At 40.1% G+C, this 23741-nt stretch overlaps 1 protein-coding gene across 1 annotated transcript in view; it reads left to right on the top strand.

Moving 5' to 3' along the window:
* smad6a (SMAD family member 6a) overlaps positions 1-14609 on the top strand; it is a 32377-nt gene extending 17768 nt beyond the window's left edge. The window contains exon 4 of the mRNA XM_023265324.3: positions 13603-14609. Coding sequence (XP_023121092.1) covers positions 13603-14252 — 650 coding nt within the window. The 3' untranslated portion in view covers positions 14253-14609. The remainder of the gene's footprint in view (positions 1-13602) is intronic.
* Positions 14610-23741: the final 9132 nt, after the last annotated feature.

Below are 23741 nucleotides of genomic sequence, written 5' to 3'. Positions count from 1 at the left end.
CTCATCAGCCATTTCCAGCGCAAACCTTGACTGTGATGTGATCATTTATAAGCCTGTCTGTCATAAATTATAGGAATGAACACATTTGCTAAAAGAAAGCATGAAAACTGCTCAGAGAAACCAATGTTCATATTCCATTCAGCACATAATCCTGATTTCCTCCCACCTGAAACCACCTTCTGTCATCTTTTAACCCTTGACATCCCATGCAGTTTCTGTACATGTATATTTTTCCTCATTTTTCACTGCAATATAAAGTCCTGCACCTCTTTGGAAACAGCATAATCGTAGCTGGATGTATTGAGGACTCAGAAATATCTTCTGTGCAGTAGGACAAAGTTATGAAGCCATAAATTCTAGAAAAACAAAAATGAAGGTTGAATTTCTTCGATAAATTGTTTTACAAAAATTGAAAAAAAAACTGCAACCATTTTCCCAAATGCCTACAGGTGTAAAGCAGAAATAGTGGCCCTCAATACTAAATATAAGCCATAAAATATCGAATCTGTTTCTGTATTTGTCTCCTATCTATTTACATAAACACTGTCTGCAGTTCAGCTGAAAAAGCCCAGGAGTTTTTGACTACAATTGTGCTGAAGAGTACAATTTTTAAATTTTTTTTTTACAGAATGAGTACATGGTTTATTTTTGGTGAAATTTAGAAGTAGACACGGAAAATAATAATAACTTTATTCCTGTAAAACCCACTGTTGCAGAAATACAACATCAGTTTTATTTTTTTAAATATTATTTATTTTTATATATATATATATATATATATATATATATATATATATATATATGAATTTGTTTTATATATTTTTTCTTTTTTGCTCATTTTTTCTATATTTGGATTTATACATTATGATTGTTGTTATTTATATTTTTTTAGTTTTATTTAATTTTTTGCTTATTTCTTTTTTTAAATTTGGGTTTATAGATATATATATTTGTTCATTTATTCACTCATTTTTTGTCTATATTTGGGTCTTACAGGGTTAAGAACAGCATTCACAAAGTGCTTTGACAGTTAAAATATTCAAACAGAGACAATCAAACAAGATATAGAAGACAAAATAAATAGTACAATGACAATAAATTAAATGAATAATTCGCACGATTAGCACGCAACTCAAACAAGGGAATTAGGCATTTTGAAAATTAAAGAACACGATTGAGGGTTAAAATTAAAAGTTAAAAAAAAAAAAATAGAGAATTAAAGGATTAGAGAGACGACATCACACCAAAGAACCAGGCAGCTAAAAGTAATACAAGAGAGAACATCTGAAATAAACAGGACACAATAGAGAATAAAACACTAAAACTAAATAAAGCTAAAAGTAAAGCTTGCATCAAAGCAAGTCCATAAAGGTGGGTTTTAAGAAGTGATTTAAAAGAAGTTACTGACAAAAATAAAGTGTTTTTAATGAAATATTGTGACTTTAAGCTTGGATTAGTTGAATTTTCTCCTTGTTACAGATGAGTAGTTATTGTCTAAAACCTGACGATTCTTTGTTTCTACAGTTTCAGTCTCTGATTGATGGCGTCATTTTGGCGTTTCTTTTAAAAACAACACGCCTTCCAAACCTTCTGGAGGTCCAGAGGGTAAAAGAATCCAAATTAGCCACCATTATTATAAGTTTTACTGCATGAGAATTTGGAGAATTTCCTCAACGACCACATGAACTCCTTCTGCGTGGATGATATAAGACATGACAGCGGGGCTGTCCGGTGAATGCAACGATGCAAAACCTGAGACATTCCTTGGCTTGGAGCTGTTTGGAACTTTGAAGCTCAGCAGCAGAAACGCAGGAAGCCGGCTACTTTCTCTCTTCCTTTCTGGAGCGGCTTTCCAAACTGCCTCTGAAACACGTCTTACCAGGAATTCTAGAGCGACGCCACGGTCGCTTTCCTGAAAGTTGGTCGGGTTCGGGGGGGAACGTGTCTGGCCGGCGCTGCAGATTTGTGTTTCTTGTGTTGTTAAATGCAAAACATCTCCAGTTGCACGGTCGCTCCATCACAAGATCACTTCACAATGGAAGAAGAAGGAAAGTGCATGAGTGTGTGTGTGTGTGTGTGTGTGTGTGTGTGTGTGTGTGCGCGAGCGAGCGACGCCCGTTGTGTTGGACTGTAAAGGCCATGTCTGGCGATAAGGCAGGCCGCTGATGGCAGAGATAGTCGAGACGCCAGCTTAAATGTGGCCTGCCGGATTGAAGTTGCCCTGTAATGATAGTTGTCTCAAACAACATAGAACCTACCATTTCTAAACACAGAGGGGTGTTGCTTTTTTTCCCTTATTACCGCAACTTTTTTTAAAGACTTTTTGCAGGAAATGTGAGGAATCAAAACAAAGCATCCTAGAGGCGACCGACGACGGTCAGCGACTGAATTCTATCCTCCCCTCTCATCCCTCTGTCCCCCCTTTGCTCTCCCTCCTCCTCACCCACCCACTTCTTTCAGCACAGTGGAAGAGTCTAATAACTGGAGGGGAATCTAATCCTTGGCACTGGATGAAAGACGAGGGTCTCCCCTCCCTCCCTCTCTTTTCTCACAGTCTCTTTCTCTCTCTTCATTTTTTCCGTGGATGCTGGTTATGCTTGGCAGGTTCTCGCTGCCTCTCGTTCTCCCTCTTTCACCCACTCCCTTCTCTTTTTTCTTTTAGTTTTCCTCCCAAACTTTATTCCTTTCTGTGCAGGTTGAGGTTGCAGGGTGAAGTTTCCAGTTTAAAGGAACAGTTTGAAATTCTGGGAAACACGCATGAGAATTTCTGATCAATACCACCTTCGCCTTTGCCCGTTGCATATAAATCTGCAGCCTTAAGTTAAATCAGGGGTGTCAAACTCATTTTAGTTCATGGACCAGTAAAATCACAGCATAATAACCAATAAATAACCACAACTCCTAATTTTGCCTTTGTTTTAGCGAAAAAAAAGTATTATCTGAAAATGTTCACATTTAGGGAGTTTTTTTTTTTACAAAACATCATGAACAAACTGACATATTTGAAGAAAAATAAGTTCAGTTTCAAATCAAAATGATAAAAATCTGACAAAAAAGACAAAAAACAACAAAAACAAGACAGTATATTACAAAAAAGCGGTGCAAAATGACGAGACTCAAAACGGCAAAAAAGAGACAAAAAATGACACAAAAGACACAAAACAAAAGATGAGACAAACTGATGAAAACAAAACGACAAAAGTGTTCCATGATGACATGAAACAAAACAAAACAAAAAAATTACACAAAAAAGTTAGAGACAAAAAAATGGACAGATGATGAAAACAAGACAAAAAGTTACACAAATGAGACCAAAAATGACAAAAGAGAGACAAAAAACCACGAAACAACGAATCATGCAAAACACAAAATGACAAAAAACACAAGCGAGACAAAAAGGAAACACAAAACGCCAAAAAATGAGACAAAAGTCAGACAAAAAAAGACAAAATATTACAAAAACGGGACACAGAACAACAAAAGAACAATGAAAAATCTAGTATTTTACTTTATGATCAAAACAACTTGTCATGGTCTAGAAATTATTTAAATTTATAGTTTTACAAATTTACAATCTGCAGTTAATGTCTTCTCTGTAGTTTTTACACTCTGAGGGCCGGATTGGACCCTCTGGAGGGCTGGTTTTGGCCCACGGGCCTCATATTGGACACCCCTGAGTTAAACCATCAAGACTAAAAACAGGGAAACACCTCATCTGGCTCCGTCCAGACGTAATCGTCCACCTGGTGGCACCTTTAAAGCTCACTAATTAACACGGCGTTTAATATGTACAGAAAGTAAAGTGTAAAAATAACCGGCTCAGGGTCTCGTCAGGCTGTTAGGAGACTCCAGGAAGTCTTGTCTCCTGGCAAATAAATAATCCGCCACACGGCCGTCCAGAAAACCACAAATTGTTGTTTCTACACTTTGGTTTCTGTGCAGATTAAACAAAAGAGATAGATCATGTGGAACAGATGTTTTTACCGTTTGTCCGATCTAAAGGGAACATTTATGGGAAGCTAATCCGACGATCTGCGAATCATGTTATATTCCTGAAACTATTTCTTTAATACGCATCTCCTGTGACCAGAAGAGGAAATGAAAGAGGAAAGATGAGTGGTGGTGTTTGAAGGGTCGACAGTTTAGATCAGGGATGTCAAACTCATCTTAGTTCAGGTTCCACATTCAGCCCAACTTAATCTGCAGTGGATCGGACCAGTAAAATCACAGCAATTATACCTGTAAATAACCACAACTCCTAATGGTTCCTTTGTTTTAGCGCAAAAAAGGTAAGTTTTAAAAATATTCACATTTACGGAATTATCTTTCTACAAAATATTATAAACAACCTGAAATTTCTGAAGAAAAATAAATAAAATTTCAACAACATTCAGCCTCAGTTTATCATTTCCACATTACAAAAAAAGACAAAAAAACCCCAACAAAAACAGGACAAAATATTGCAAAAACGAGGCACAAGACAACAAATGAACAATCTAGTATTTTACTTTCTGATCAGAACAGCTTGTCATGGTCTAGAAATGATTTTAAATTTATAGTTTTACTAATTTCCAATCTGCAGTTAATGTTTTCTCTGTGATTTTTACACTGAGGGTTGGATTGGACCCTCTGGAGGACCACTTTTGGCCCACGGGCCTCATGTTGGACAGCCCTGAGCTAAAAGGTAGAAGGAGCTGGTGGGAGAACGAAGAAGGAGAGCAGAGCAGGAGGAAGGAGGAGGAGGGCAGCCGACTTGTTGAATGGAATTCTTAAAGAGGGGTTGAGCCCAGAGGTTATCAGCGTGTTTGTGCTGCAGCGGAGGAAGTCGCAGGAAGGCTGCGTGTGTCGGCCTGCATGCCTGCATCTGTACGCCACGGCTGGCAGCAATTACCACGACCTGCAAGCGTTTAAGCCGACCGCCTTTTAACAGCTCTGTTTACCAATTAGATAAGTAGCCTTTGTTATTTCATTTCAGAATCACTGTCTCTTAGTGCCAATCTAAAGGAAAACGCCCAGCAAAACTCCACACTTGTTTTAATCCACAGCCTGAGCGAAGGTGGGAGATAAGAGGGACATGAAAGGGAGGCCTGACTGTAATCACATCACAAGAATCTAAAAGTATGGATTTAGTTTGTTAAAAACGCAGTGGCAATCACAGGTCAGGAGTTCGACGGTCAGTTTCATCCCCATAGACCAGGGGTGTCCAACATGCGGCCTGCGGGCCAAAACAGTACTGCCTTTTTGTGTCTGACTTTTGTTGTTTGTCTCTAGTTTTTGTCTTGTTTCTCGTTTTTGTCATTTTGTGTTTCCTTTTTGTCTTGTTTATGTTGTCTTATTTTTGTCACTTTGTTTTGCTTTATTCATAGTTTTGAGCATCGTTTTTGCCGTTTTGTGTTTTTTGTCTTGCTTGGTGTTGTTTGCCTATTTTTTCTTGTTTTGTTTCTCATTTTTTCATTTGTCCATTTTTTTGTAACTAATTTTTTTGTCAAATTTTTTGTCTCGTTTTTGTTTTGGTTCATGTCACCATAGAAGGTCATTTTGTGTCTCATCCTTGTAATATTTTGTCTTGTTTTTGTGGTTTATGTCTTTTGTCTGACTTTTGTCATTTGTCTCATGTTTTTGTCGCTTTGTTTCTTGTTTTTTGTCATTTTGTGTTTCCTTTTTGTCTCACTTGTGTTTGTTATTTTATGTTTTGCTTTATTTGTTGTTTGTCTATTTTTTGTCGTTTTGTTTCTCAATTTTGTCATTTTTTGTCTCGTTTGTGTCACTTGTGTAAGTTTTTGTCTCATTTTTGTCATTTGTCCATTTTTTTGTGACTTTGTAATTTTTTTGTCTCGTTTTGTCTCTTTTGTTTTGTTTTGTGTTATTTGTCTAATTTTTTGTCATTTTGTTTCTCACTTTTGTCATTTTGTGCCTCATTTTTGTAATATTTTGTCTTGTTTTTGTTGTTTTTTGTCTTTTTTTTCTTATTTTCTTTTGTTGTTTTGATCATAAAGTAAAATACTCTATCATTCAGTTCCAGTTGACTAAATGTTGTGTTCCTTTGTTGACACTCTGTGATCTGGAAGTTTTAATGTGGAAATGATGAACTGAGGCTGAATGTTGGTGAAATTGAATTTATTCCACTTAAAAACTTCAGATTGTTCATAATGTCTTGTAAAAAGATAATTCCTTAAATTTGAACATTTTTGCACTAAAACAAAGGAAACATTAGGAGGTGTGGTTATTTATAGATTATTATGTTGTGATTTTACTGGTCCGGCCCACTGGAGATCAGATTGGAATGAATGTGGAACCTGAACTAAGATGAGTTTGACTTCCCTGGTTTAGCTGGAGGATAGCCAGGCAGCAGTGATGACACTAAGGACCGGACCACAAACATTACTCGCTGTTCCACTCAGACTGTCAGACATGGTTGGAAATCATGATTGAAAGCTTTGAACTTCTTAGTATATCAGTCAATCTTCAGTTAGAAAGCAATAAAACATCAACAGAGGCTCTGTGCTGCTACTGCCTAATGGAAACTGTAGCCATCATTCATCTTCCCCCTTTTTTAGAGTTTTTGAGGACCTTTTTACACTTTTACAGGAAAATGTGGCAGTAAAACACGAAAACCAGTAACTGAAATCACATTCTGAACTAATACAACGCAATATATGAAAAAAAAGTCACTACGCTTACATAGAATTTGTTTTAAAAGGTTATTAAAAGTTCAAAAAGTCAAATAAGTAAAAAAAAAAGAGTATCAACCACTGAAAAACTGCTTTATGTAAAAAATAGTGCTGTCAAATGATTAAAAATTTTAATCAGAGTAATCACAGGGTTGCTGTTGATTAATTTTGATTAATCACAATTAAATTTCATTCATTTTTAACCTATACTAATCGTGTTTCATTCTGCATGAACAAACAGACTCAAGAAAGAAGGGAATATATGTATGTATACAGACCAACTTTGTCATCAGAAACAATGGTTATGAATCAGTACTAACTCCTGTGTGGATCATGGGACTAAAACAGACAGAAAAGCAAACATGGAATCCTAAAAGCTGTTTTTGGAAGAACAATGCCATAGCTACTGATGGAAGAACTGAAGGGATTTTGGTTATTATCAAGAAAAACATGGAAAATGTTTAGATATCAGCTCTTAAATAAAACTCTTATGAGCTATTTTTGTTGTTATCATTATATTTGTCCAAACAAATGTATATTTAGTTGTACCAGGCATTAAAATGAACAAAAACAATAAAACAAGGGTGGTCTGATACTTTTTTTCCCACCAAGACGGCCAACGTGCTGCTTAGCGCCTTCCATTTCGAGTTGCTTGGTTCCTTCTTTAATCAGTTTAATCCACATTGACGCACTGATTTTGACAGTCCTAGTAAGAAATAAAAAATCAAAATGTTATGTTAACCCTCTGAACCACAAGCAGTTTCTGGGCATTCTTTGCTCCCATCATATTTTTACCCACTGTTGGTATTTAACCAACAGTGGGTAAAAAGAAACACAAAACGAGACAAAAAGGAAACAAAATATGACAAAATCATAACAAACAATAAAAGTCAGACAATAAAACAACAAAAACAAGACAAAATACGACAAAAATGAGACACAAAATGACAAAAGAACAATGAACAATCTAGTATTTTATGATCAAAACAACTTGTCATGGTCTAGAAATGATTTTAAATGTATAGTTTTACTAATTTACAATCTGCAGTTAATGTCTGCTCTGGCTGCGGGCCGGAATGGACCCTGTGGAGGGCTGCTTTTGGACCACAGGCCGCATGTTTGACACCCCTGCTGTCGATGCTACCTCTCTGTTTGCAGTGTGACTACTTAATGTATCAGGGACTTGAAAGCCGGGGTTGAATACTATATAATCTGTGGCATCATTCATTATAAGATAGAAGAGTTGTGTGTCTAAAAAGTCCCAGTTTGTTTTATGTCTTCTTTGGGAATTAATTTGATCGCGAGCTCGTAAAGTCTCCCTGTGTTTCCCCAGACATGTTTGTGTTGCCTTATTACAGGGAAGAGCACGGCTTGTAAAAGTGTGCGAGTTTTGTGTGTGTGTTTGTGCACGTGTGTGTGTGTGTATGTGTGTGTGTGTGTGTGGAGGGAGATAGAGTGGGAGAAAAAAGAAAGAGAGAGATCCTGCTAGCTGAGCAGCTTGTTCTCTTATTGGAGAGCTGTAAAACTCCAGACCGCAGGAGTTGCCAGCCTGGAATTCACTAATGACACACGTGGGCCTCAGATGAGAAGTGTGTGTTTGTGTGTGTGTGTGTGTGTGTGTGTGTGTGTGTGTGTGTGTGTGTGTGTGTGTGTGTGTGTGTGTGTGTGTGTGTGTGTGTGTGTGTGTGTGTGTGAGTGTGTGTGTGTGTGTGTGTGTGTTACAGTCTTTTCAGTTTGGATCATAAAGTAAAATACTAGATTGTTCATTATTCTTTTGTCATTTTATGTCTCATTTTTGTCGTATTTTGTCTTGTTTTTTTGTCCTTTTGTTTCTCGTTTTTGCCATTTTGTGTTTTTTGTCTCGTTTTTGTTGTTTGTCCATTTTTTTGTCACTTTGTAACTTTTTTTGTCAAATTTTTTGTCTCTTTGTTTTGTGTCGTCATGTCATCATAGAACACTTTTGTTGTTTTGTGTCTCATTTTTGTAATATTTTGTCTTGTTTTTGTTGTTTTTTTGTCTTTTTTATCTGACTTTTGTCGTTTGTCTTGTGTTTTTGTCATTTTGCTTCTCGTTTTTTGTCATTTTTTGTTTCCTTTTTGTCTCGTTTGTGTTGTGCGTCTTATTTTGTCATTTTGTGTTTTGCTTTATTCATTCTTTGTCTATTTTTGTCGTTTTGATTCTCACTTTAGTCATTTTTGTCTCGTGTGTGTCATTTGTGTAATTTTTTGTCTTATTTTTGTCGTTTGTCCATTTTTTGTCACTTTGTAATTTTTTTGTCTAATTTTTTGTCAGCTTTTTGTTTTTTGTGTCGTTTGTCAAATTTTTGGTAATTTTGTGTCTCGCTTTTGTCGTTTTGTGTTTCATTTTTGTAATATTCTGTCTTGTTTTTGTTGGTTTTTGTCTTTTTTTGTCTCTTTTGTCATTTGTCTTGTGCTTTTGTCACTTTGTTTCTTGCTTTTTATTTCCTTTTTGTCTCATTTGTGTTGTTTGTCTTATTTTGTCATTTTGTGTTTTGCGTTATTTGTTGTTTGTCTATTTTTTGTCGTTTTGTTTCTCACTTTTGTCATGTTTTGTCTCGTTTGTGTCATTTGTGTGATTTTTTGTCTCGTTTGTGTCACTTTGTAACTTTTTTGTCTAATTTTTTGTCTCTGTTTTGTTTCGTGTCATGTCTCATTTTTTTGTCATTTTGTGTCTCATTTTGTGTCTCATTTTTGTAATATTTTGTGTGTGTGTTACAGTCTTTTCAGTTTGGATCAGAAGCCTCAGTTTGGTGTGTGTGTGTGTGTGTGTGTGTGTGTGTGTGTGTGTGTGTGTGTGTGTGTGTGTGTGTGTGTGTGTGTGTGTGTGTGTGTGTCTATCTCATCATCTATTGTGTGTGCACTTGTGTACAAACATCCACGGCTCCTACAGATTTGCCGCCCCCCCTCCAAATGGAAAAAACATGGCTGCTGTGCAAACATGGCACACCTAGACTAATCTGGGTCCCGGTTTCACCCCGGCGTTAATGGGAGGAGGGCCGCCGTGGTCCTGGCCCAGAGAGAAGAAGGGGTGATCGGTGGAAAATGAAAGGAATGGGGCCACAGGCACATGGCTCTTTAAATCCTCTGTGTCAATAGAGTCTCTGGAGCAAAATAATGGCATCACTCTGTGTGGGAGTTAATGTGAGCTGATAGCATGAGGGCCGGGGGGTCAGGGGTTCACGGGCTCGCGCTAGCTTGACAGAGAGCTGAATGCTTCCACCCCCGACTCCCTCTCCTCCTCCGCCGACCTCCTCTCCAGCTCCGGACCTGAAGGAGAGTCACGGAGGGTGACGGTGAGGGATGTCAGCGGGCCGGAGAGGGGAGGTCGCTGCTGAAAGTTCCAGTTTTCAAAATACGACAGACGGGAGACGAATGAAAGAGAAATACACAAAGGAGGAGAAGAGAAGAAAGGCTGAGAAATGTGTCCAAGTTCAGATTTATAGACGATGGTGGGACTCGTCAGGAGACATGTTTAGATCATCTCTGCAGGTATAAGTGAGGAAAACAGCCTCCTTCTTCTCCTTTTCCTCCTCCTTCTTCTTGACCTCCCTCTTCTACTCCTTCTTCATCTTCCCCTCCTTCTTCTCCTCCTCATTTTCTTCTTTTTCATCTTCTCCTTCCTCTTCTTCTCCACCTCATTTTCTTCTCCTTCTTCTCTTCCTTTCTCTCCTCCTTGTTTTCTTCTTGTCCTCCCTCTTCTTCTACCTCCTCTCCTCCTTCCTTCATCTTCTTTCCTCTCCATCTTCTTCTCTACCTCCTCATTTTCTTCTCCTTCTCCTCCTCCTCTTCTTTTCCTCCTCCTTCCCTTCCTCTTCCTCGCTCTTCTTCTACCTCTTCTCCTTCTTGACCTCCCTATTATTCTCCTCCTCATTTTTTTCCTTTTCATCTTCTCCTCCTCCTTCATCTTCTTCTCCACCTCCTCATTTTCTTCTCCGTCTCTTCTTCCTTTCTCTCCTCATTTTCTTCTTCTCCTCTTCCCTCTTCTCCTTTTCATCCTTCTTGCATTCCTTCTTTTTCTCCTCCCTCTCCATTCTTCTCCTCCCTCTTCTTCTTCATCTTCCCCTCATCCTTCTCTTTCTTGACCTCCCTCTTATTCTCCACCTCCCCATTTTCTTCTCCTTCTCCTTTTTCTCCTCCTTGTTTTCTTCTTTTTGTCGTCCCTCTTCTTCCTCCTCTCCTCCTTCCTGCATCTTTTCCTCCTTCCTCTCATCATTTTTTCTTCTCCTCCTCCTTCCTCTTCTTTGCCACCTCGTCATTATCTTCTCCTTCTCATTTTCTTCTTTCCCTCCTCCTCCTCTCTACATTTTCTTATCCACTTCCTCGTTTTCTTCTCTTCCTCATCCCTCCACTTCTCATCTTCTTCTACACCTACTCATTTTCATCTTCTTCTCATTCTTCTCATTTTATTCTTCTCCATCTTTTCCTCCATCTCCTCCCTCTTCTTCTGAATATATAACTTCTAAGTGAGTTTATAGATCATATTTGTTTCTCCCTCTCTCAGACTAAATGCTCTGACGTATTTCAGACACTAACAGTAACTTCCTGTTGTGTTTCCATCACCTCCATGCACTCCTACCTTTCACTAAATCTACCATCTTTATCTCATGTCTCTCCATCTGCACCTTCACAGGTGGAAATTAGAACAAAAAAATGCCGCAAAATGTGGCAACACTGTGGTCAGTTCCTGTTCCGTTATTCCTCTGGACATTAGGGTTGTAATTATGAGATCATAAGTCCAAATTATAACGTCTCCAGATGTAATTGCAGCGTCCTGGTTTGTGTCTGGTGTTTTGCTTTTGGAGTGATGTATTTAAACAACATGGTCAATACACCAAAATTAGGAAATATGTTGTTGGTAAAAGGTGTTTCATTCCTTCACAAGGGTCTAGAGATATGGAAATGTGATGGTAACGAGGAACGAAGCTGTACGGGTGACCACCATCCCAGATTACAAAACGTTGTTTTTTTTCTTTGTTTTTGACTGCATTTGTGGAGAACTGATTTTTGGTGCAGTTTACAAGTGTTATATTTCAGTGTCAAGACGACAAAACTGGGTCTAAAGCCTGACTTGTTTGGGGTTGATTTTCTTGCCTAAAAGCTCGTATTTCATTCAAAAGTAAGAAAATGGACACTGGAAGAAGAGGAGAAGAGAGCGAGGTTGAACACATGGAGCAGCTTTGCCTGGAAAACACATGTGAACTCGATCAGCTGATGACTTTCTCCTGTTGAATGTTTGTTTGGTCAGAACAGCATCCAAGACAGCGACAGACGTCACATTTAGAATCAGTAGCAACAACTCTGAGAGCGTTTGATCATGTTGTAGGCATTCTGGTTGCCTTATTGCTTATCTGCTGCTGATGTTGTGTAAAAACGTTATTTATTACTAAAAGATAGTTGGCCTTGTGATGGAGTATGTTCTTGTTTAAAGGGATAGTTTGGTTTGGTTTAGTTTATTATCTAGAAGCTGACAGGAGTAGAGCTATTGTGTCAGCAGCATCACCTACAAACATCAAAATGAGTTTAATCCTACTGTTGTCCTCATTTACGGGCACCAAAAAATATCGTTTCCTTGTCTGAAAAAAATCCACAAATTCAGCAAAAAAATTCCCAAATTTCTTCAAAACCTTCAGGAAGAAAATTCCAATAATCCCTTAAAAGTTTTCCTAAAAAGTTTTGTTTTAAAAAATACCCCAAATTTGGCAAGAAAATTCTTGTAAATATTTTCAAAAAATGACTAAAAATCTTCCAGAAAAATCCTAGAAGTATCTAAAGTGATTCCATATATATCAGTAAAACTTCTAATATTTCTTTAAGAACATTCACATAAAAATCAACCAAAATCCAGCAAATTGTCCTGCAGGTCAAAACTGACCCAGTTTAAATTTTGAAAATTTGGAAAAGAAAATCTGTTTTCACAGTGAAACTTCTGATGTCCACATTTTCAACATTTCTGGGAAATCTTTGAACATTTTTTGGTGGAAAAAAAGAAATGTTAAAAATGTTTCTTAAGAACCCTCACATAAAAATCAACCAAAATCCAACGAATTTCGCTGAATTTTGGTTGATTTTTTGTGAATGTTCTTAAAGAAAATATTAGAAGTTTTACTGATATATATGGAATCACTTTAGATATTTTTAGGATTTTTTGAGAAATTTTTACTCATTTTTTGAAAATATTTACAAGAATTTTCTTGCCAAATTTGGGGGATTTTTAAAAAACAAAACTTTTAACGGAAACTTTTAAGGCATTGGAATTTTCTTCCTGAAGGTTTTGCAAATTTTCTGAAATTTGGGGATTTTTTTTGGTGAATTTTTGAATTTTTTTCACACAAGGGAACGATATTTTTTGGTGCCCGTAAATGAGGACAACAGGAGGGTTAAGGCAACAAAGGTGTAGGATAAAGAAACACTGGAGCATTTTGTAGCAATAAAAATGAACTCAATAATCGTGTATTTAAGGAAATTACCTTTTTATTCATGGCTCTCCACTACACAACGTGCTGCTTTTAATATTAGACAGTATGGTCGTCATATCCTGATACTGCTTGGATCAAAAGCAAATCTTAGGAAGTTCAGTACGAACCAACTGGAAGTTCTCTTTTAGGTTCTTGGAGACATTTCAGTTGTAAGCCTCTCAGTCAGAAAGGCCTGTTGGATGAGATCTGAAACGTCTTTAGGAGCCTAGAGGAGAAGTCTAGTTGCTTTTACTGAAAGAAAACCACGACCTGGATGACGGAAAAACTGCACAAACATCAAAACCAAATGTTTCAGTCTCACCACTCTGAGTGAAAACAGAGCATTCAAACATTTGACTCTTTCTTTCATCAGTACTTCCTCAGCCATCCTGCACCTCCTTACTGATGTAAACCAAAGCAAACCCTAACTCTTCTTCCTCTCCTCTGCCTCCTCAGACACTGGTACCTCCCTCGGCTCCTCCAGCTCCGCCGGTCATCGCTCTCACTGGTGCAGCGTCGCCTACTGGGAGCAGCGCACCCGAGTGGGTCGCCTCTATCCCGCCTACGAGCCCTCGCTCAGCATCTTCTATGACCTACCTCAGGGCACCGGCCTCTGCCTCGGCCAGCTCCATGCCAACGCCTACCACAGTCGCCGTGACGACCCGGGCGGCTCGTCGGGCCTCCACGGACGCCACGGCCACGGAGGCGGAGGGAACAGCAGCAGCAGCAGCAGCAGCAGCAGCGGCGTGCAACAGATTCGCAGTAAAATCGGTTTCGGCATCGTGCTGAGTCGTGAGCCGGACGGAGTTTGGGTGTACAACCGCAGCCAGCACCCGGTGTTCGTGCACTCGCCCACCCTGGACCCGCCCAGCGCCCGAGGACTGAGCGTGAAGAGGGTGATGCCGGGCTTCTCCCTCAAGGTGTTCGACTACGAGTGCTCCAGCTGGATGGCGGAGCACGGCGTGAAGCCCGAGAGCCAGGAGGGGCCCTGGGACCCCCACAGTGTTCGTATCAGTTTCGCTAAAGGATGGGGCCCCTGTTACTCCAGACAGTTCATCACCTCCTGCCCCTGCTGGCTGGAGGTGCTGCTCAACAACCACAGATAGCACACAGACATTCAGACTCACACGAGGCGTCCTGACCCAGTATCCTAATTGTAATCTACCTAGATTTAATATAAAATTTATATATTATATAAAATATATTATACATGTAAATACTTGAGTCATTTTTACGATGCAATTATTTATGTATACTGTAATGTGTATATGGACAAAATAAAAAAGGAACAAGAATATGCACTTTTGATTCGCTATATGCATTACAGATTCTCAGTGTCATTTTGCAAAAACATAAACTGTACAAAAAAAAAGACAAACCTGGTTTATGTTCTCATGATTTAGCATTTCCTTCAAGAAGTATGCCACACATGCATTGTCAATAAAGTATTTGTATTAAATGAAGGTTTCTGTGGTGGACTTGAGTGCTTTTACCAAAGATTCGGTGACTTAACCCTCCTGTTGTCCTCATTTACAGGCACCAAAAAATATTGTTTCCTTGTCTGAAAAAAATCCAAAAACTGAGCAAAAAAAATCCCCAAATTTCTGAAAATTTGCAAAACCTTCAGGAAGAAAATTGAATGTGAATGTTCTTAAGAAACATTTTTAACATTTCTTTTTTTCCATCAAAAAATGTTCAAAGAGTTCCCAAAAATGTTGAAAATGTAGACATCAGAAGTTTCACTGTGAATATATATATTTTTTTCCTACATTTTCAAACTTTAAACTGGGTCAGTTTTGACCTGCAGGACGACACGAGGGTTAAGTGCCCTGCAGAGTTGTAATTTTTAAATTTTGCCTGTTTTCTTCCAGAGCATAACGATATATTCTTCCGTTTTTTAAACTTTCGACAGACCCAGCTACCATCTGCTAGCTGTAATTTAATGGACATATGAGACAGGTATTGATGAGTTAAATGTGCGCCCTGCGGTAAAATAAATCAGCTGATCTGAACTTCTGATCTGGCAGCGGTTTGGACAGAAACCCCACAAAAAGTTAAATGGGAAAGTAGCGTGAATGGTCGCTGACTCAGCACCACAAAGTTTAAGGAATCTGACATTTTAACACAAAAACAACAACACAGTTCAAACTCCTTTTGGTTGTGTCATGACACAGATTTCAAACAATCAAACATCAGAGGTAAGTGTTTTTATTTAGCTTTTGGGCACCTTTAGCTACCTTTCATGATTCATTGCGTGATGGATTATGAAGCTAGTCATGTCATTGCATTTTTTACTAACTCTTAGAGTTGATGTGACACGACTTCACATTTTACAAGCAAAATTTCAAAGATAGGCTGGATCTGTGATTCTGAATAAAGATAACTAATATTGCACAAGTTAGCATTTGCCAGATTTAGCATCCCTGCCACATTTCCCATCTCCCCCAAAAGTGTAAACATGCCCTTACGACACGGCTGTCTAGGGTAGCCGGATGGCAACAAAAGAAGTTACAGGGAAGAGTTACAGAGTGAATAGCTGTAGTTTTATTTGGTAAGAGTAGGTTCACAATTAAACACAAAAAAAATGAGGGAGTTAAATGCAGATGGATGTTACTGGGAAAAAAAAGAACAAAACATAACCTAAAGCGAACTTTACTCATAAGTTGATGTCAACCAACTGAAAAAACATTAATAACTAATACAAAGGAAGATAACCAAAACACAGGGTAGTAGCACCCCTATCTAACAATGAATTCTTTATATTTATGACTATGCCAACGATTTTGCTCACACGCACAATAAGCACAACAATCAGTGTTCCTAAACTCCTAACTGGACAGCTCAACTCCAATGAACTGCCGCCTAACGCTGACATGAATGAGCCTCTTAAGGTCCACCTGGCGCCATGACTGGAGGAGGTTGTATGTTCGGGACCAATCCATCTGCGGCTCCTTGGGCTGTAGGCGGGGCCAAACCATGGAGGCGGGGCGGATGAAGGTGTTTAACCGGCTCACAGCTGTTCGTAATACAAATCATCACAAAGGAGGAGGAGCACAGCAGTGCAGGTCTGTAACACTCCCCCCCATGCTGGAATAGAGATGTGCAGATCGATTGTTTTTTCCCCATTTACAGAGCCACATCTGTGCACACAGAATAGATTTCTAGGGGACTGTGAGGGGCTGTGGCACGCTCCGGCGAGACGCATCGGATCACAGCTTGAAACGCACCGCAGCCGGACCAGCATGCAACACGGTGCGTTTCACATAGACAATGAATGCGATGCAGGAAATTCTAGTGGACACGTACCTTTAGGGTTCGGAATATAGTGGGAACGTAATTTCTAATTCCAGTGAAGATATTTACAGATTTGAAGAAATGTTAACTTATCTTCTCCTTTTCAGCCGTCTGTGCTGCAGCATCACCATCATAGTCACTGAAACTAGAAAAGCACTCAGAGAGCGCAGTACTCCACCAAGGCTGCTCAGTTGACGTATCATTTCCAACGGATGAAATCTTCAATCAAAAATGACCTTGTGCTGAGCACAGGCATGTGTTATGCATGTGCATGTTATGTATTTATACTGAATTGCGTGTAAATTACTCTTGTAAAGGTCTGTTGATCAGTTCATCACTTTTGGCAAGCCTTTGTTTTGCTAGTGTTAAAATAACTGTTCCCTCCAGGCTTTTATTTTGAAGACGTATTTTTAATGTTGCGGGCTTTTATTTTGTCACATTCCAGCAGCACAGGAAGTGTTTCTGTAAGAAGCGGTGTATTGACATGACGAAGACGCTGCCGAAAAGTCAGAAAATTCACGTAAAGATGAAAGAAAACGGTTCCAGCTGTTGCTGTCTAGCAAAGGATGTGTCTAAACTTAGAAACAGCTGGAATGGAGACAAGCTCTGATGGTGTTTCCTGAGAGAAGGAGGGAAGGACAGAAAGGTGCATATGTGTTCAAAATAAGGCTGAACTTAACGCAGGCATGGGCAAACTACGGCCCCCCGGCCACATACGGCCCTTTGGGCTTTTCAATCCGGCCCGCTAAATAATTTGGTCAATATTAGAATTGACCACCACATTCATTTGGCCTTCTCCTGCAGTACCCGGCGTTTCTGTTGACCCCACTAGATGGCGCACTCCAGACACAAGTGACCTTTGTTGGTTTGTTCTCTCTTCTTCTACTTTGCAACTGCATTGAGCTGCTGTAACAAGGAGCGGATCAAAGAAAAGAAGACAGCGAGTGTCGAGTGTTTCAGAAGGAGTGGACTACTAAATATGTTTTCGTTAAAGTCCGTTCAAAGGCTGTATGTCTTATTTGCAATGAAACCGTTGCGGTTTTTAAAGAATACAATATCAGCCGACACTTTTCCACGAAGCATGCTAACTACGCTAGCAACCAGTTAGCACAAGAACGGACAGCTACGGCTCAGAGGTTGGCAGCCAGTTTACACACTCAGCAAAATACTTTTTTTCGACAAACTACGATTCAAGAGTCAAGCACGAAGGCAAGTTATTTGCTCGCATTCAAAATAGCAAAGGCTAGCAAGCCTTTCTCCGAAGGGGAGTTTTTGAAAGAATGCATGGTAGAGACAGCAGGTCTCCTGTGTCCAGAGAGCAGAAACAAATTAGAAAAAATTAGTTTATCACGCAGGACAGTTACTCGCCTTGTTGAACTAATCTGTGAAGACTTAGCCAGCTCACTGAAAAGCGGAGTCCTTCAAGTTATATTCATTAGCACTGGACGAAAGTAATGACATAAAAGACACTGCTCAGCTTTTAATTTTTATTCAAGGGATTAATAACAATTTTGAGACAACGGTGGAATTTTTGACCATGGAATCCATGAAGGGGGAAACACAAGGAGAAGACTTTTATGACAGGATGTCTGGGGTCATCGAGAGGCTGAAGCTGCCTTGGTGTAAACTCGCCAATGTCACCAAGGATGGATCGCCCAACTTGACAGGAAAAAACATCGAGCTGCTGAAAAGAATCCAGGATAAGGTGAAGGAGGAAAACCCTGAGCTGGATGTGATTTTCCTCCACTGCATAATCCATCAGGAAGCACTCTGTAAGTCTGTTTTGCATCTTGATCATGTCGTGAAGCCAGTTGTAAAACTCGTTAACTTTATACAAGCGAGAGGGCTTCAGCATCGTTAGTTCATTAAGTTTCTTGAAGAAACTGATGCTGATCACCAGGACTTGCTTTACCACTCTCATGTCCGCTGGTTAAGTTTTGGGGGGAGGGAAGGGTGACCAACAACACTGTTCCCACTGAAACTGAATGTGAATATTCTTTACTTTGTCAGTGATGTCTTTAACATGTAATTCATATTAGTTTGCACAATTTCCATCCATCTGATGCTGGCCTGGCCCATCTGTCAAATTTCAAAACTCAATGTGGCCCCTGAGCCAAAAAGTTTGCCCACCCCTGACTTAACATGTCTGTCTGGGGTTTGCTACATTGCGTGACCTAAATATGTAGCGGACGGCAGGAATTGATGGGACTCAGAAACAGCCCACAGTTTAATCATTTGTTTCTTATTTCCAACTGATAAATCAGTCAGTTTGTAGTAGGATGCAATAATGTGATCATCAGCAGGTAACTGACACAGTGTTTATGTCATGGTTACAGCGACACAGTGCAGGCAGCTACATCTGGCAATGGGAAATCTTTAACAAATCCATGGATCCAGACTATAAGGCGCATCACTGCCAAAATCTAATCAGTTGGTCCTTGTGTCATTTCTGACCTTCCATGAAAATTTCATCCAAATCCGTCAGTTTTTGAGTGATGTTTCACACAGACAGACTCACAGACAAAGGTACGCCGATCGTCACAGAACTCCGCTGTTCCTTGGCGGAGTAACAAACACACTGACAGCACGGTGTTCGTCTTGTGCTGGTAAAAAGACAAAGAAAACTATCAAGTTATCTGGTGTTTCTCCTGTTTTACAGCTCAGCATCACTCTACGAAGTAAATGAAAGAATGTAAACAGAGTTACTGCAGGGATATAAAGCATCACACAGCCGGAACACGAACACTACATCTAGTTTTGCAGTGGTACTAACAGATTGGATATACGTTTGGTCACACAGTGATCCGTGAGCAACCTGTATAAAGATCTTTAAAGCTAGTAGGGGGATCTTTGAGCTTAGATTAGTTTAAATTTGTGCTAAACTTGCATGTTTCGTTGTGTCTGCATGTATGCAAAAAGTTTCATTCCACTCCACCCTCACTATATATTGTTTAGATATGACTTCAAACTGTATGAATCCGCTTTTAACTATCTCCTTTGCATTGAAAGCACCAGCAGCAATGGAAAACAGTGAAAGGCATCACAGTGCCAGTGGTAAGAAAATAAAGTGCATAACTGAGAGATTACACAACAAACCACAGCAGGGCACTCGGGCCCAAACCGAAACTTCTGTGTTTACAGCGTAATGGCATCCTGTTTGAGTCTCTCCACAACACAATTATTTATGGAAACTCATATTTGAGCAAGAGGTCGAAGAGCAGGACCAGCGAGTTTAAAAAACTAATGTAGATAAGACACTCTGACCTCTCTAGATGAGTGTGTTACAGGAAAAGAAGCAGCAGCAGCGAGACTTCGCTCGGCTTTGACATTTTGTTTTGACCCTGAACCTCTGCAGGCTGCTTTGCTGGAACCTGTAATTAACTTTAGCCTGAAAAGTAGAGAGAGCTTGATTACAAAGTTGCAGCACTCCTGAGGAAAAAAATTAAGCACTACAATCTTCAAAAAATCTCTCCAGTGTGACAGTACGCTCGCAGGCTGAGTTTAAAATAGACGTGACAGCATTACGGATGCAGAAAGCAGTGACGTTTCTTAGTTTTTAAACTTTGTATAGCTGGATAAAAACTGGATGCGAAGCTCTGGGCATTCCCATACACCCCCCCAAATTTCCAATGTATATTTCACTTGAGTCTCCTCTGCTTTTCCAGGCAAAGTGTGGGGTTTGTGGTCAGGATACAATGGAAGGATTCAGAGGAGGGGTTGGGGTGGGACAGTCGCTGCTGGTAGCGTACCATGTTTCTCTTTGGTTTTCTCATCTGAAAACACCCGGGCCCGGTCTCCTGTCTTAATTGTTTTCCTTTGTCCAGACTCCGAGTGATGAAGACGGTGAAATGGATCCCAAGCAGCGAGCGGCAGGCGGAGGAGGATTTCTTGGCCTTCTCCTAACGGCTGCGGTGGCTGCTGACCTCACTGTGAACTGAAGGAAAACAGGCTAATTCTGCCACTGGCTCCCCGGCTCCACCCCTTCACCGTATAATTATCCCCGTACAGATTATGATGTTATAATTATGTTAATGAATACGTCAGGGATGGCTAATTAATGGAAGACATGCTACAAACAGGATGAGTGATTGCCTAAAGGGCCATGTTACAGGTTTTTTAGCTCCAGAGCTGCGAGTTGCATATATTTAGTGTTTTTAATTGATCATTTTTAAATGTGCTAGTTTCCATCCTGTGGGTTGAGGCTCCTAGAAAGGGCAGCAAGTTCAATCTGAGGGGCTGCAAGCTTCATAGTGTAGGAAAGCAGGAATCATTCAGTGGTTTGACTGGTCACGACATTAAAACCACTACCAGGTGAAGTGAATGACATCCATCATCTCGTTACAGCGTCCTGCTGGCAAACCTCACATCCTGGCATTCACGTGGATGTTCCTTTAACCACTGACCTAATCACCAGCGGCATCCTCAAGCAGTCCAGGACCATGATAAAGAGAACAAAGAATCGACCAAGGCTCCAAAACTCACCAGATGTCAATGTGACTGAGCATCAGAGGTGAATTCTCAGAGGCCACAAAACTGAAAGGATCCACTTCCAGAGGTCTTTCCTCGACAGGTCAGTGATGTTTTGATTATCTACACATTAACAATGTCGTGGCTGATTGGTATCAGGGAGTCATGTGTGGGCTAAAGAGGCTAAAATGCCAAAAAAGTTTAAAAACACAAGTCTAAAAACCTGTGTAGAGCTTTAGATTTTCAGATGTAGCCTGCTGGTAGTCTCCTGTTTCCATCAGAGTCTTGTAATCTGGCAAAGCTAAAGACTTTATCACATCCAGTGTTTGGTCTACATCATTGTTTGTTGCTAGGGGTGTTAGATTTCTCACCATACGGCAGTAATGTAACAACAGATTCATCTGAAACAGGGACAAAGAAACGGGACAACATCAGTCCAGTTTTAGCCTCACTCCACTGGCTTCCTGTCTATTTTAAAATTGTTTTAAAGATTTTTATTGCTTGGTCTTAAGGTGTTACATGAGTTGGCACCTTTTTATTTATTTGAGATTTTAACTGTCCATGCTCCAGTTTTATCGCTGAGGTTGGCCAATTAGATGGTCCTTAAAGTTCCCGGATCCAGGCTCAGAAACAGAAACAGAAGTGAGCGAGTCTTTTCTGTGGAACCGCTTACCTGTCCAGATTAGAACCGTTTACCTGTCCAGATTAGAACCGTTTACCTGTCCAGATTAGAACCGCTTACCTGTCCAGATTAGAACCGTTTACCTGGCCAGATTAGAACCGTTTACCTGTCCAGATTAGAACCGTTTACCTGTCCAGATTAGAACCGCTTACCTGTCCAGATTAGAACCGCTTACCTGTCCAGATTAGAACCGCTTACCTGTCCCGATTAGAACCGCTTACCTGTCCAGATTAGAACCGCTTACCTGTCCAGATTAGAACCGCTTACCTGTCCCGTTTAGAACCGCTTACCTGTCCAGATTAGAACCGCTTACTTGTCCAGATTAGAACCGCTTACCTCTCCAGATTAGAACCGCTTACCTGTCCAGATTAGAACCGCTTACCTGTCCAGATTAGAACCGCTTACTTGTCCAGATTAGAACCGCTTACCTGTCCAGATTAGAACCGCTTACCTGTCCAGATTAGAACCGCTTACCTGTCCAGATTAGAACCGCTTACTTGTCCAGATTAGAACCGCTTACTTGTCCAGATTAGAACCGCTTACCTGTCCAGATCAGAACCGCTTACCTGTCCAGATTAGAACCGCTTACTTGTCCAGATTAGAACCGCTTACTTGTCCAGATTAGAACCGCTTACCTGTCCAGATTAGAACCGCTTACTTGTCCAGATTAGAACCGCTTACTTGTCCAGATTAGAACCGCTTACTTGTCCAGATTAGAACCGCTTACCTGTCCAGATCAGAACCGCTTGTTGTCTTGGTACCTTCAAGCCCCTACTGAAGACACACATGGACTCTCTGGCTTTCAATTGTAGCTGAGCGCTGACACCTGACATATGTCATTGTTCATCTTGCTCTGTATATTTCCTTACAGATTATTTTCTATTTTTGAACTGTCAGGGACTTTGGTCAACCTTGGTTGTTTTTAAAATGTGCTTTATGAATGAAGTTGACTTGGCTTGAAAGGTTAGAGTGAAACTTTGTGACACTGAAGCCGATCTGATGCTCTTTTTAAACTGCAAGGAACTATTTAAAAGCCAGTTTGGGACCTGACAGATCTAAAGCTTAATTTAAGGGTGCTTTCACACCTGTTAGTCCGCTAAAGTGGTTCGTTTGGACCCAAAAGTTGTTACAATGTTGCTATTTTCAACTGGTTCGGTTCGCATTCACACCAGTGTTTTCGCAGGTGAACCTACTCCAATTAATGTTATATCTCCCCCCAGTCGTTTGGCGGCGCTGTTTACAAAACAAGGTGTTTACGATGACGTAGGTGTACGCTGATTGGCGTAAAATTCCCTGTGCAGGTTGCTACGGAAGCTCCCGTAGACCAAAAAGTCTGCTGCGCCATCAAGTGGTCCGAATGGAGACAGGTTTGTGTTCTCACCAGGAGCGAACCGAACTGGAGTTCACATAGAAGCGGACCGAGACCACCTCCCGAAGGTGGTCTCGGTGCGGTTCGTTAGTCCAAACCAAAAAAATCTGGTATGCTTTCACATCAGCCCAAACGAACCGTACTTGCAGGTGTTGCGGACTCCAGTCCGCTTTAAGCGGACTAAAAGACGTAAGTGTGAAAGCACCCTATATGTCTAAAATTCACAAATGATTTGTACAATACTGTATTCAGTTGTGCTGAAAAATATAGAAGTGCTTTGTGATCTGGAGCACGAAACACACTCATATGCTCCTTAGGTCTAGTTTGAACAACAGAAATCTGACATGATGTGAACTCAGCAAAGGACAGTAGTATTTCTGAATTGTTTGAAGGCCAGTTAATCCTCATTTATTGCACTTTATCATGTTTAATATTAAAACATATAATAAGTTTAAGAAATGCAGTAAATTGTTCAATATTGAAGCAGTTTCTCTTCACCTTTTCGTCTTTTGACCTCGTACAGAAAAGCAGATATCAGATTTCTGTGAGTTGTTCGCGGTTCAACCCGAGAGACTTTCCCCCCTCGGCTTCTGAGGTTTCATGTAGTGTACAGTTCAAAACCCAAAGAGGCCAGAGGATTTGAAGAAAAACCCCAAATATGAACACAAATTTATGTTATTGTATTGCACAACTTTGTATTTTTCTGCCTTTTCACGATGCAAATCCTCTCACAACCCACACTTAGCCTGTGATCCTCTAGAGGAAGCCAACAAGATGCTAAAA

The sequence above is a fragment of the Amphiprion ocellaris genome, chromosome 1 (genome assembly GCF_022539595.1).
Source record: "Amphiprion ocellaris isolate individual 3 ecotype Okinawa chromosome 1, ASM2253959v1, whole genome shotgun sequence".
In the NCBI taxonomy this organism is placed as follows: domain Eukaryota; kingdom Metazoa; phylum Chordata; class Actinopteri; family Pomacentridae; genus Amphiprion; species Amphiprion ocellaris.
The sequence above is the reverse complement of the archived record's forward strand: the minus strand, read 5'-3'. Positions and strand labels throughout refer to the sequence as shown.